This window comes from Caloenas nicobarica, chromosome 1 (assembly GCF_036013445.1).
Source record: "Caloenas nicobarica isolate bCalNic1 chromosome 1, bCalNic1.hap1, whole genome shotgun sequence".
Classification (NCBI taxonomy): Eukaryota; Metazoa; Chordata; class Aves; order Columbiformes; family Columbidae; genus Caloenas; species Caloenas nicobarica.
This window is the reverse complement of record NC_088245.1, coordinates 187877786-187890990: the sequence shown is the minus strand read 5'-3', so window position 1 is coordinate 187890990 and position 13205 is coordinate 187877786. Positions and strand designations below refer to the sequence as shown.

At 38.3% G+C, this 13205-nt stretch overlaps 1 protein-coding gene across 1 annotated transcript in view; it reads left to right on the top strand.

The window, feature by feature from the left end:
- FREM2 (FRAS1 related extracellular matrix 2) overlaps window positions 1–13205 on the top strand; it is a 134082-nt gene that overhangs the window by 104750 nt on the left and 16127 nt on the right. Inside the window, exons 15-17 of the mRNA XM_065631883.1 lie at window positions 1683–1814; window positions 2448–2779; window positions 12217–12409. Coding sequence (XP_065487955.1) covers window positions 1683–1814; window positions 2448–2779; window positions 12217–12409 — 657 coding nt within the window. The remainder of the gene's footprint in view (window positions 1–1682; window positions 1815–2447; window positions 2780–12216; window positions 12410–13205) is intronic.

Here is a 13205-nt window from a genome sequence, read left to right as displayed (position 1 = left end):
TTTGCAATATCATTTTAATTTTCTTGACCTTTCCAACTAAATATTTTAGTTGAAACATTTTCTTTTCGACTAGGTTAGGGCTTTAAGGAGCTCAATAAATGGAATTTCTGTTTACCCCTGTCCTTTATTCTGCATTCTGACTGTAGGTTCACATCACCTTTGTTTGCACCGTCAGGAATCCTACACCCTAAAGAGGACTCTTAGGGTATTGGCTACAAGGTGCATTGTAACGCTTGTTAAAGGCAGACAATCTTGTGCTGAGTGAGGTAGTTTGGTTATGTGAAACAGACTGGCTATTTAGTGTTACAATGCATTATTTGGATTACACTTCACAAATTGGCAGGGCTAATTAGCTTAGGCTCAGGACTGAATTGTCATGCATATATAATTTCCAGTACCTGATCTAACTTGTGATGTGGAAGCCAATTATCCTGAAGATACGTTGAAAGAAGTGCAGTGATCCAAGTAACCTGCCAAAATCCTTAATATTTTCAACTTTGAGGATGCTTCACTTCAGTGCATAGACCAAATTTTCAAAAGAATGTCAGTTTGTGCAAAAAGTTGTATGTAGCCTCTTTAGCACTCCTTACTTGCATTTGAGAAAAAAATGACAGAACTGATATGCGCAGAAGAGAAATTTTGTTCCTCATGCCAGAATATTCCGACTTGGAGCTGCTGAGCCAGATGTGGTCCACCAGAACCAATAAGTTCTCCAAGAGTAGAGCCCTGCCTTCTCTTTTCTTGTAATCCCACAGAAATGAGCAGAGAGCAAAACATGAGCAAAGGCAACTGTTCTGATTTTCCACTTCTGCTGGTTTCTTTCTTAGAGGGCCTTGCAATCCTTTGGCCTTCACATGACAATGTGCTATGATTCCTGTGGCCAAAATGCAGACACTTCTGCACTGAACCATGCAACTAGAAATTGCTTGTGTCTCAGATTATGTGATGCAAATCTAACCTTCTGATTTTACAAACCAGGACTAATACTGAAACAGGTGGAACTAACCCTGGGATGGGTTTCCAAAAGAAGTTATAGATTTTCTGTCTCTAGAGAAATTCAAAACTCAACTGGACAAGGCCCTGAGCAACCTGATCTAACTTTGAAGCTGGCTCTGCTTTGAGCATGGTATTTCTAGAGATCCTTTCCAGCTAAAATTAGTTTATGACACGATTATTCTAATTACATTTTGGTCACTAACAGAACAGGAGGCTCATAGAGTCCTGTGAAGGCATATATAGGTCCACACACCAATCCAGTGACAAAACCAACTGAACACTGATGAGATATCCTCTGTAAAGCTATGTGTGTTTAAGGGGGTGAGAGGAATTAAAGTATATACCTCTTGAGGACTGTCTATAAGACAGTATGTTACTTCACAGTTAACTCTGCAAGTATGGTTGACACATGCAGCTGAAAACAAACAGGTGCAGTATCATCACCTGATTTTGAAAATGCAATCCAGTTGATCAAGTAATTATTTCTATTTGAATGCTTTTTTGCATAAATCCCTCTTCAAACTTGTTGTAGATGCTGCCCAAAGCATTTACCTGTTGTTCAGAAAATTCTCCTTTTTATGGAAACTTACATAGTGGAAAAAATTTGATCTAAAAATAATGGAAGGGAAAGTATAGATTATTTAAGCTGGACATAAAGTAAAATTGCTTTCTCTTTTTTGCATTAGGTCTTTGTCAACCTCGTATGTCAGGAGTAGTTGGAGCAGAACCATTCTCTGCCAAATTGCGCTATACTGGCTCAGAAGATCCTGATTATGCCAATCTCATCAAATTGACAGTCACTATGCCACATATTGATGGTATGATTAAATCAGCTATGGAATTCAGAGAACTCATACAGCAATCTATTATTTGAGATATTTTACTGGTCATGTTCTTTAAATATCCAAAATTATAATATAATCTTTTAACATGTGGGACAAGTGAAAAATGTGATGAATGTACAAGTGCAGTTTGCAACAAGGTGCCTAAGATACTGTATTGATACAAAGTCTTTGATGCAAAGATTAAGTGTTTCCAAATTAATTGCGTAGTTTACATAAATTGGGCTAGATCTGCACTTTGTAAAACTCCTTTGAAACACACAGAGGTATACCAAGGAAGGATTTATTTATTAAGAAAATATAGAGCCATTTAATTGCTCTCTGCTTCTGAAAAATTCACACAAAATCCTGATTGAAAAATATGTTGGAGATTTAGAAGCATTTTATTTGGCATTTCATAGTACAAAGGCATAATTCTTGTGGAAACATTCTCATACACACTTTGCATATCGTCTTTCTTTGAATTCTAAGGTACATTAATTACATTAATTACTGTAAGTGCATATGCAGCAGCACTGCGTAACGTGTGGTGTTTAACAAACTCTTGCTAAATTAAGCAACTCTGGTCACTGAAATTTAGTGATAGTGATAGAAATTAATGTTTTTTAGGCATGCTACCTGTTATTTCTACAAGAGAGCTCTCCAACTTTGAGCTGACACTTAGCCCTGATGGAACTAGAGTTGGAAACCATAAATGCTCCAACCTGTTGGATTACACGGAAGTGAAGACCCACCATGGTTTCTTGACTGATGCTACCAAAAATCCAGATGTGATTGGAGAGACCATTCCCTATCAATACAGCCCAACAATTAGAGGCTTCAATACATTACGCTTCTATCGCAATCTGAATCTGGAAGCCTGTCTGTGGGAGTTTGTTAGCTATTATGACATGTCTGAGCTCCTTACAGATTGTGGAGGCACCATTGGGACAGACGGACAGGTATGAAACTGTAATTTGATTTTGTACTGTGTTCTTAAAATGAAAGATTTCCCTTATAATGGACTTATGCTAGAAATACATGGGTTTATAATTAATTTAGTTGAAAAGTATTAATTTTTTTCTTGACAAAAAACAGGTTTCTCCTAAGGCCAGCTTATTCCTTTAAGTTGTCAATGTCCATTACGTACTATAAGGCTGTACGGTAAATCCTTAACAGGTTGAAATTAAGGGAATAATTTATTTTGAATTAAAATTGCTACAATTTTCTCCTAATACAGTTTTGAAGTATTTTAGGAAAAAACAATCATACTTTTACTGTATAGTGAGCCGCTTCAGTATTTTCTTAGAATTAAAGCCTTCTAAAAGATTGCTTTTAGCACACTGGTAGCACAGGGCTATTCAGTAGTAATCATGGTGTATCTTAAAATAGAGTTTAAAAAAATTGTGAAGAGCCTTCCTGCTTATAACAATGGACTTCACTGTCCTACCAGCTGCTTGGCTCTGCTGATCTCTTGCTCGCTATGTAACAAAACCCACCAGTGCAGACAGCATAGTGATCTCACCTTACCCAGCAGAAAATTCCTTGGTCAGAAAGCAAAGAGAAGCTGCCAATATGGGATGGCTGAAGAACAGAGCCATGAAAGTCGTTGAGGGAGTTAAAACAAAGAGATTGAAGAAATCTTCATGTGTCCTTTGGAAAATTATTTCTAGAAATCCATAATAATGTGGAAGAAAAAGGGTGCAGCATTCCTTCTGGTGCAGTGACAGTGAAGTTAATCCCTAGGTTTCCTTGTTAATTACTGCATAAGCCTGTCTGATCTCACTCAGGCTCTGGATTTCAAAAGCCATAGCTCTGAAGATCAGTCCTTTGTGACACAGAAGAGTCCCTTTAGGGAAAAATCCTATAGGCTGGAAGAAGGGCTGGGAATGCAGTACCTCAATTTAGACAAGTCCATCCGTGGCATGATAACTGTGTGGTAAAGCCGACTCACCTTCCAGGCTCACCAGCCTTACCTGTTGAGCCACAGTGGAAAGGATGAGGCCACTGTTTGAAATGGCCGTGATTGCTCTGCTTTTTAACAAGCTTTGATTTTGCCAGGGACCCATCTGCTTATCAGACCTCAGTAGTCTTCACAATTTCGTATTTTGTCAGTCCCAATAGACATGAGACCTTAACAGATGATAAAATGTATGTCATTACCCAAAGAAACCTATGGGCATGTGCAAAGACAAAGCTATTTTACTACTAAAAGCATGGGTGCCAATGGACCTATAGGCACCTAATCTGATAAGCTGATTTTTTTCTTTTTATACTTACATGTCTAAAGTCCACTTTACTCTGTGGATGTTTCTAGGTGATCATACAGCCAATTTACTGGGTAAGAAATTGCACCAGACTCTCTTTAGCCTTTGGTTAACTTCCTAACATTCTGGGCATTTTATAATAACTAGAGATTATATACTCTGTAAAGTATAAGGCCAGAATAAAATGGAGCTTCTACCCTTCTTAGATACAAAGACCTTGATGGATATGTCATCTCAGTGCTCTGTCATCTGTCCTGGTTCCTTGTCTGTCACAGAGACCAGTTCAAGGTCTCTATCTTGATGTTGTCAGCTCACTGTCAGTGCATCTGCCTGAGATTGTCCCCCTGCTACAAGCAGATCCTCCTACAGGTACATTCCACTGGAACCATGAACCTGCCAGAGGGGAGGGGAAGGCATGTGAGTGTGGGATGTAAACCTTACACATTCCCACAAGATAAAAATGATGGCACTCTTCACTGTTCTTAGAATTATTCCATTTCTTCAACTCATCATTCCTCTGACTATCTCCTTATGCCCGTGTATATGCAGCCATATATTATTTCCCACACAACGCCATCATAAGCACACAAGTGCATGCAGCTGCCAAGCAGCTGTCCTCCAGTCCTGTGGCCTGTGCAAGCCACTTCTCCCACACTGGAGATGAAGAAAGAGCTGGTTTGAATCCTTTCCACTTTAGCTACTTTTGTGTCCTTTAGAGAAATGGCTGAATATCTGGTTTAGACAAATGTGTGACTAAATAAAACCTATACATGTCCATATGGACATAAACAGAGGAGAAAATAAGCAGCATTCCTATGTTTTAGTAAATGAAAAGAACCGGTATATTAATTTGTGGAGGACATGCATACATGGTAATGTGGTCAAAGGAGAGCTGTACTTGCTTTAAGCACCAGAAGCCTTATGTTCTTTAGGTAAAATCCTTCATTTAAAAGCAGAAGGGGATGAACATGAGCTATGAGAGCCATGAAACTACAGCTGAAGTCATCCTTTAGTGCCTTGTAGGTTGTGGCTAAAAGGTTACAGTGTGTTAAGTGAAATATCAAGCTGAATTACTTCTAGCAGTGAAGCATTGCCCCACAGCCAGTACGCGCTTCACTGCCCTCCCTGTTTCCCCCACCTCCATTTAATTCTTCTCCAAGTTTAGTCTTTATCTTCACATGACCCCCTCCAGCTGAGAGGGGAGGCAGTCAGTGCCCTATCTCTGTGGTTGTCACCATTGTTGTTTTTTTCTCCTTCAGTGAACAATTAATAATCCTCCTCTGTGAGAGGAAAGCTGGCAGCTATGGTTTTCACCATGTTTTTTTAGCACACAAAGGAAGCTTAAGTTCTATTATACAGACAGAACAGATAAATATCAAAAACAATCTGACCACATCCTGCTACCATTGCATTTTTAATACCTTGAATTTACCAGATATTTTGGCTAGTTCTTTAAGCTCAAAATTCTCTTTCTTGATTCTAGTTCTCCAGTACCTGTATGGTCAGACAAAGATAGCACTGTTGATTCAGACAGAGAGATTTCACAAACACAACTGGCAACATCTTGCGTGTTGTGGGCCTTCACTTCATGGGAGCTCCTCCTAGGGCAGGGGAAGAAGATGAGCTTCAGTCGGCAAGAAGTGAGGTGGGAGACCTGCAGCTGGTGTAGTTCTTCTGGCAGTGCTCCTGGTGTTTGCTGCAGGCTGCAGCTGTCTTAGCGAGTTCCCATGAACTCATGAACTGTCATAATACATACAGAGAAGGTCTTAGTTTTCTTTTCTTTTTTTTTTTCCTTTGAGGCCTTTTGCTTGTGACCCATTCTCTTTCTCAATTACTCTGTGCATGAGCAAACCCTGCGTGAGTTAAATGCAGCACTCCTTTCAGTATACAGCTTGACGCTTTGCTCCTGGGGTCTGCCCATATTCATCACATCTGAAAAATCAGGCATTTATGTATCTAAATATGGATTTAGATGTGCAGCTTAAGGAACTTACATTTAAAAAGAAAGACCTACTCCTCTTTAAATTGATCTAATTCATTTGCATTGTAGTTTTGATGATTAGCAGAAACAGTTTTCTTTTGGACAACCTGCAGTCACAACCTGAAATTCAATGTCTATCTTTGCATATATATAGGCCTTAAAACATGGAACTCGCCTACTTGAGGGCTGTCTTCCTGTGTTTTCAGGTAATAATAAAGGTTGGACTTCTTGGGGACATCGTGAGAGTCATGTACTACAGACATCTCACATTCTCAAGACGCAGGTGCCAGAACAGTGACAGATATTCTTGAAAGAAAGTTAAGAAGTGAAACAGTGAAAACCAAGCAAGTGGCTTTCTTTTAATAAAGTATATATTGACATGTTAGCCTAGACTTATTTGATAGAGCGTGAAGTATAATTTGATCTCATTTCCTACTGTTACAACAGTTTACTGTAGCCAGATAGTTTGGCATCTGAAGGTTTCTGTGTGGTTCTGGCCAACTATTTATATGTGAATGTTGCTTTCACTAGTTCCAGTCCATCGCCAGACTTGGCATAGGGAAATAAGGAAATTACCATTCAAAAAAATGGTATTAACAACTAGTTAAGCAAGTCTTTGACAGAAACATGAAGATGAAGAACATATATTAAAATATTTGAACATACAGATTGATACCTTGAAGCTACTGTAATGGAAAACAGCTGAGCAGTTTGTTTTGTTCTCTAACAAAAACAGTTATTCCTGGCCAAAACTGAAAATGTGTCTCTTCCAATATGTTCAGTTCACATTTATGCTACACATTATAGCACTGAGGTGTTTGGGAATCCCATGTGAAAACAGATTTTTAAATCATTAATGTATTGCCTCATCTTATACAAGGCAGCTTGCAGAGGTTTTTTATTACACAGGAAAAGTATATTTGCAGGTTTACTAGTTCTGGTTTTACCAAAATCATACTTTAAGGGGAAAAGTCAGTGGTTCTGAAAACCCCGCTAAAAACTGTAAAAAGCAAGTAGACATAAATGTCTATTTTCAAGTTTTTATGTTCAGTTCAGCCACCACAGTCGAGTTTAAGAAAACGCTGCAGCTTGTATTCCCTCGACATAGAAGCTCACTAACAGTCTTTTTTTTTTTCTCCAGCTGCGAACACATGCATTTACTAAGTACCGTGAAGAAAAAACTCTGTTATAAAGTTAATGCACCAGCTGCGTAACAAAGTCTGAGGTTAAACATTTCGAGGAGCTGGCACTTCAAGGCTGTATTGCATTCTCCTCCCCATTCAGACTTCTTTAAACAAACCTGCTTTGCATTTCACCTGTGACCTACCTGGCTGTGTGCCTTCTTGGGGCCAAATCTTAGCGTTACCATATTGTTATTGTGTAAACAGTTAATTGATAACATTGTTAGGCTTGTGTGACTCAAATTCACAGTCTAGCAAGTAAATGCAACAGAAACAGGAAATGAGGCTTACATTAATTTGGAGGACAAAAATACAGTTTTCATTAAAAGATTGTTTCATTGGGATATACAATAAAAACAATGAATTTGTGAGTTTTTTTCTAATTCTGGTTTTATCAGTACTAACAGTGCACACACACACACTGCCAAGTTCTGCCCTCTGGAAATGTAAGCCAGATAAATAAAGTGCAATATAAATGTAGAGCAGAGTCCTCCCAAAGCCTTAACTGAAAATATTTTTTGTTGTAAATATTGTCACTTGTTACATGACAGATTCTCAAACTAATTATGTTTTTTTACTTAATGAAGTTTGACAGTTCGCATCAGAAAGGAGAACAAAAGGAAAACACCTATAGAAACTCCTATTGATATTTCCCAAGTCTTAAATGGAAATTATCAGTGTTTAAAAATAGACATTATGCTCTGCGATAATTTATCTTGCAAAGAAAATACAGCAAACTCTATTTCTTATATCAATGTCCAGTATAAATCATATTCTTTCCTCACACACATGAATTTTGAAATGCGCTATTTGAATGATTTGTGATGTACATTTTTTCAGATTTTAGCTTCAGGAGTCTATTCCCTGCTTGGAACAACTTTTGTCTTCTGCCTTCTCAGGTTCTCCGGACCTGTAATTGTCATGGAGTATTAGGCACAATTTCTCCAGTTCAGCTCAGGTGTGACTGTAGTCTGTATTTCTCTCCTGGTATCACAAGGCTAAAAGTCACACCCACTTATTATTGTTTAAAACTGATAAAAATTAATATAATTTTGTCAGTACAACTGCTAACATTTCCTGTGCATAGGATGCATAGATACATAATGCACCTGTTCTGTCTCTCCACAGCAGTTAAGCCTATCCTGCCCTTACAGAGCTCCAAGTTACCAGTTTGGTTTCATCAGTGTCACATTGAGATAAAATATGAACAGCTGGCTACTTTCAATAGGCTTTTCAGGCAGCGCTGGGAAATAAAGATAACTCAATGGAAAGAATGTTTTCTCATGTTTGCCTAAATGGCATTATTAAGAGGGGTAGAGAAGTAAGACTCATCCATCTGTGTAGCACATGCCATCAATTCATTCGTTGGGTTGTTCTGCTCACTTTACTCTGACAGAGTTTTCCTCTGCAGTTGATGTCCTCTTTCTTTTTTTTTTTTGAGGAGGAGAGGGGCAGGTGCTGATCTCTTCTCTCTGGCAGTCAGTGACAGAACCCGAGGGAATGGCAGGAAGATGTGCCAGGGGAGGTTCAGGTTGGACATTAGGAAAAGGTTCTTCCCCCAGAGGGTGGTGGACACTGGAACAGGCTCCCCAGGGAGGTGTCACAGCCCCAAGCCTGACAGTGTTCAAGAAGGGACTGGACAACACCCTCACACACATGGGGTGACCTGTGGGGTTGTCCTGTGCAGGGACAGGAGTTGGACTGGATGATCCTTGTGGGTCCCTTCCAACTCAGGACATTCTGTGATTCTATGATCAATAAATTCTCAGGCTGGGGCAAGCAGCCCTGCTGCCCAGACATCTCTTAGGGGTTTTGCCGAAAGAGAAGAACCTTCTAAATTCTAGGATCCTAGAAATGGAGATGATTCTCTGGCACCATGGTTTCAGATTGTCCTACAGAGCAATGGTAATGTATAGCAAAGGAGCAGCGTTTCAGGCAGACTTTCCCCAGAAGGGATCCTACCACTAGATTTCCACCAGTACAAAAGAGTTGAGCTCACTAACACTATGATCCTATTCAATGGAGGCAAGAAAACCCTAAAATGTGGTTTACAAACCTCATTAATGGATCGCTTTATGCACAGTATATGTGAACAACCAATAATATCTTGTACTTGAAAATCAAGAAAAGCTTTGGAAGAATTTGAGATGGTATGGGATACTGAACTAAAAAGGGTTTTGTGGATCACTCAGTCCAGGCCACTGCCGTAACTCTCTGTAAAATACGGTTCCAACACTAGTAAATCTAATCTAAGAACTAATAGGATTTCATGGCCTCAGTACTTTTGTTGAATGCCACCACACTGAGGGCTAGAAATTCTTCTGATTTCTAGGCTGTAGTTGTCATGGCCGTCTTATGCCTGTTAGTTCCTCTGTCAGCACCATCTTTCATCATCAGTGGCCCTTCTCCGCTGTTCATCTCCTGACGCATATAGTCAGGATTCTTTTTGCCTCTCAGCCTTTGTCGTACTAGGCTAAACAACTCACCTATTTTAGTCTCTTCTCATCAGATAGTTTTGCCATTCCTGTGATTATGGTGATTTCTTTTTCTGCAGTCTACAATGCAAATTAGGCTTTTTCAAGCATGGATGATCAAAAGCTGTTCCAGATAAGCTCTCACTAGTGCTCTGAATAACGGCATGCCTGCTGCTGATTTCCACCCCATTCCTCAGTTTATCTTAGGATCGTATCACATGGAGAGGGTAGGAAGGTCATAGTTATGATGTGATCAACTCACATACCAAAATATTTTTTCCCCTTTGTTGTTTCTAACCAATGTCTTTCATTTCTACCAGAAATCCCTGTCACTAGTTTCCATTACCTTAGGCTGCGTGCTATAAATTTTCATCTCACTTCTTTTATTCTAGTCCTCAAGGTCATTAAATTCTCCCTGTGTGATATTCCAGTCCTCCTCTACATTATCATTAAGCATTATGTATGCTTCTTTTCAAGAAGGTAATGGGCATACATTAAATCTTCTTCCACGTACCATTGTCTCTTCCTCATAAGCAAACTGAATTTCACATCATTGACTTCACTGTCTAATTCTTACTGTACGACATGCAGATGTAGAACAAAAACACACAGGGAAAAAACAGCATAGTTTGTCTGGGATGGCTTTTCAATAGTGACACGTTTGTTATGCTACCAAATGTATTCAGTTCTTGATACTGTTCCAGGAAATGGCAAGTGTTCAAGGCTTTTCTTAAATCAAAGGCAAATCATGATGCACTATAGAGTTGCATTGTAGCTATATTTTTTTACAGAAGTGAGAATTCTGTGTTGTTATTTGGAACAATTTAGCAAACCAGTGTCTGAAATAATATCCATGCAGGTATCCCTAAGATAAACTTGCAGGTTAAATAGGACTAAAGAATAATACTTGTGTCTAACTTCAATTTGTCATCCAAGACATGTAAAGAAGAAAACCCCTTTTTTGTTCCAAAAAGTTGTTCTTGATTGCATTTATGTAAAACCAACAAAGAAGCATTAATATAAAATAATCTATAACTGTAGCGTCTCATATTATCTACTAGGCTGTTTTAATGCATGATACTGTGTGTTTCCAGACTGTCTACTGACTAAATGCTAGTTCGTTTTGTTGAATGATGCAAACAGTGTAAGTGGAAAGGGTTTTGGTAGCACAGTGTATAGGGCAAGGAGTGTCACATGCGAAAGTGAGTTGTGGCATCTACGAACATTTGCCACAATGAACTCCTTAATAAGTTCAGAGTATTTAATCAGTGCAGGCAGTAAATTTATGTTTTCATAGTATTACTAAAAGTTTTGCCTGGCATTTGGAAATGAAAACAGCTGTAAGGTAATGGACATTCAGACCCCTGCTATGCCACTGGGTGAAACCAGAAACAGTGTGGGTTTTACATAGTTTCTACAGTTCTTTGAATGTTGGCGGTTTTAATAGTGCAAAACACTCTTTAAAAGCTTGTAAGGTAATCACTCCAGGGAATTGTTCAGATGTACAAATTCACCTATGCAATTTCTGTTGGAAGTAAATGGGAGTTCAGCACCATTTATGCCTTTGAAAACTTTCACACTGGGAGATGATCTCAATGCCTTTCCTTCTACATCTTTCTAAGAAAATCCAGAATGTTCTAAAAGGATCTGAATTGCACATTTCTAATCAGAGAGATGTAAATGAAAATGTATTTGTAGCAAAGCATAAGTGCAAAGTTTCTTCAGAAAAGTTTGTATCCATGTATCATGTAAGATCTATCTTAAGAGGTGACAGTTTACTGACACTGTTTTTCTTGCCTTTTTTCATCAAAATACATACAGAGAATATGTAATTCCCTGACTGATAATAATACAGTGCTATTGTTTTGTACAATATGTGCATAAAGGGTCTACTTTTAAATCTGTATCAGCTTGCATACTATTCTTAGTTCTTTCAGTGATGAACAGTATGACTTGCATGCTTGCATGCAGTATGTTAGCTGCTACCCATGCACAAAGGAAGAGGTAGTTCCAGAGGTGAATAAGTGCAGTTTGAGGACTCAGTCTTGCAATAACATCTGAGCAAATTCAGGGTCTTCCAGAAGGGCTTTTTACAGGATAGTAACATAAGAATGTAAGCAAAAGAGTTGGTTATGGCACAAGGACAGAGCAAATGCAAAATTATATTTGAAAGATTTCTAAAGTCTTCTTTTGTAAACATGTTGTTTATGTGCTTAAGAAACCTAAACAGAAATGAAGAGTCAAAATTGAAGAATATATGTTGTATCAGAATGCATATTCAGCTTGAAATACAAAAATGGAAGTTGAAGGAATGTAAGCTCAGCTGAAATCCATTGAAATGTCATGTTTTGGCCTTCATCTGTGATTTGCAAAATGAAATTTGATTCAGTCACAATATATATTTATTTCAAGTTCTGTCTTCTCTTGCATTGTGATTACGTGTACAATGCTACCTTTCATGACTTATAGCCTACATACATAATTTTTTTTTTATAGGTTCTCAACCTAGTTCAGTCCTATGTCACGCTGAGAGTCCCCTTGTACGTCTCTTACGTTTTCCACTCTCCGGTGGGCGCAGGAGGTTGGCAGCATTTCGACCTGCAGTCAGAGCTCCGGCTGACTTTTGTGTATGACACTGCCATCCTGTGGAGGGACGGGATCGGTAGCCCTCCTGAAGCAGAGCTCCAAGGTGGGTGTTGGATTTCTTTGCATCGAACTCATGTTCTGTTAATAAGAGTATAATTAGCACACACTAGGATGATTTTTCAATCATTCTCATACTAAAAAACAAAAATTGCTAGTTGCAAACAACCTGTCATTTCCTAGCACTCACAGTTCTCTGCTGATGTGTTTGTGAAATCCATGACATCAGTTCTTTTATTGCAACAAAAGATAACTGTCTCATTATGTTTGAAGTACATATGCAAAAATTAGCACATTTATTTCTACTCAGAAACTCAAGGTTCACTATGTATTTGTATTCTATTACCACACAAGCTGTTTGCACTTCAGTGAAAAAAAATTGAAACTTTTCTGTGATATTTTTTTCTGGCCATGAATGTACAGCTTCAGAAACTTTCGATATTTTGAAAAGGTTAATCATGAAACATTCAAAAGATACAGAAATATTTAATGGGTATAACAGCCTGTCCTATGTGTTAGAGTAGTAAACTATAAAACATTCTTTAAATGTGATAGATACATTCAATAAATTTTTACAGCTATAACTAGTCAATAAATCAATCTCTACCATTACAGAATTTATATTTGCAAAAAGTTAAATTATTTTTAATAGTGACATACAGATGTCTATGAAAGATTAAAATGTATAGTTACACCTATATGCTGCTCTGTTCTATTTATGCAAATTTACTTAGTATGTCCCAGCATTAAGCTTCAGCTGTTCAATATCTGTCTCAACCTAAGGTAAATACAGTCACGAGCTAGAATTGTGTATGTACAATTACATAATTTCAAGACTGCAG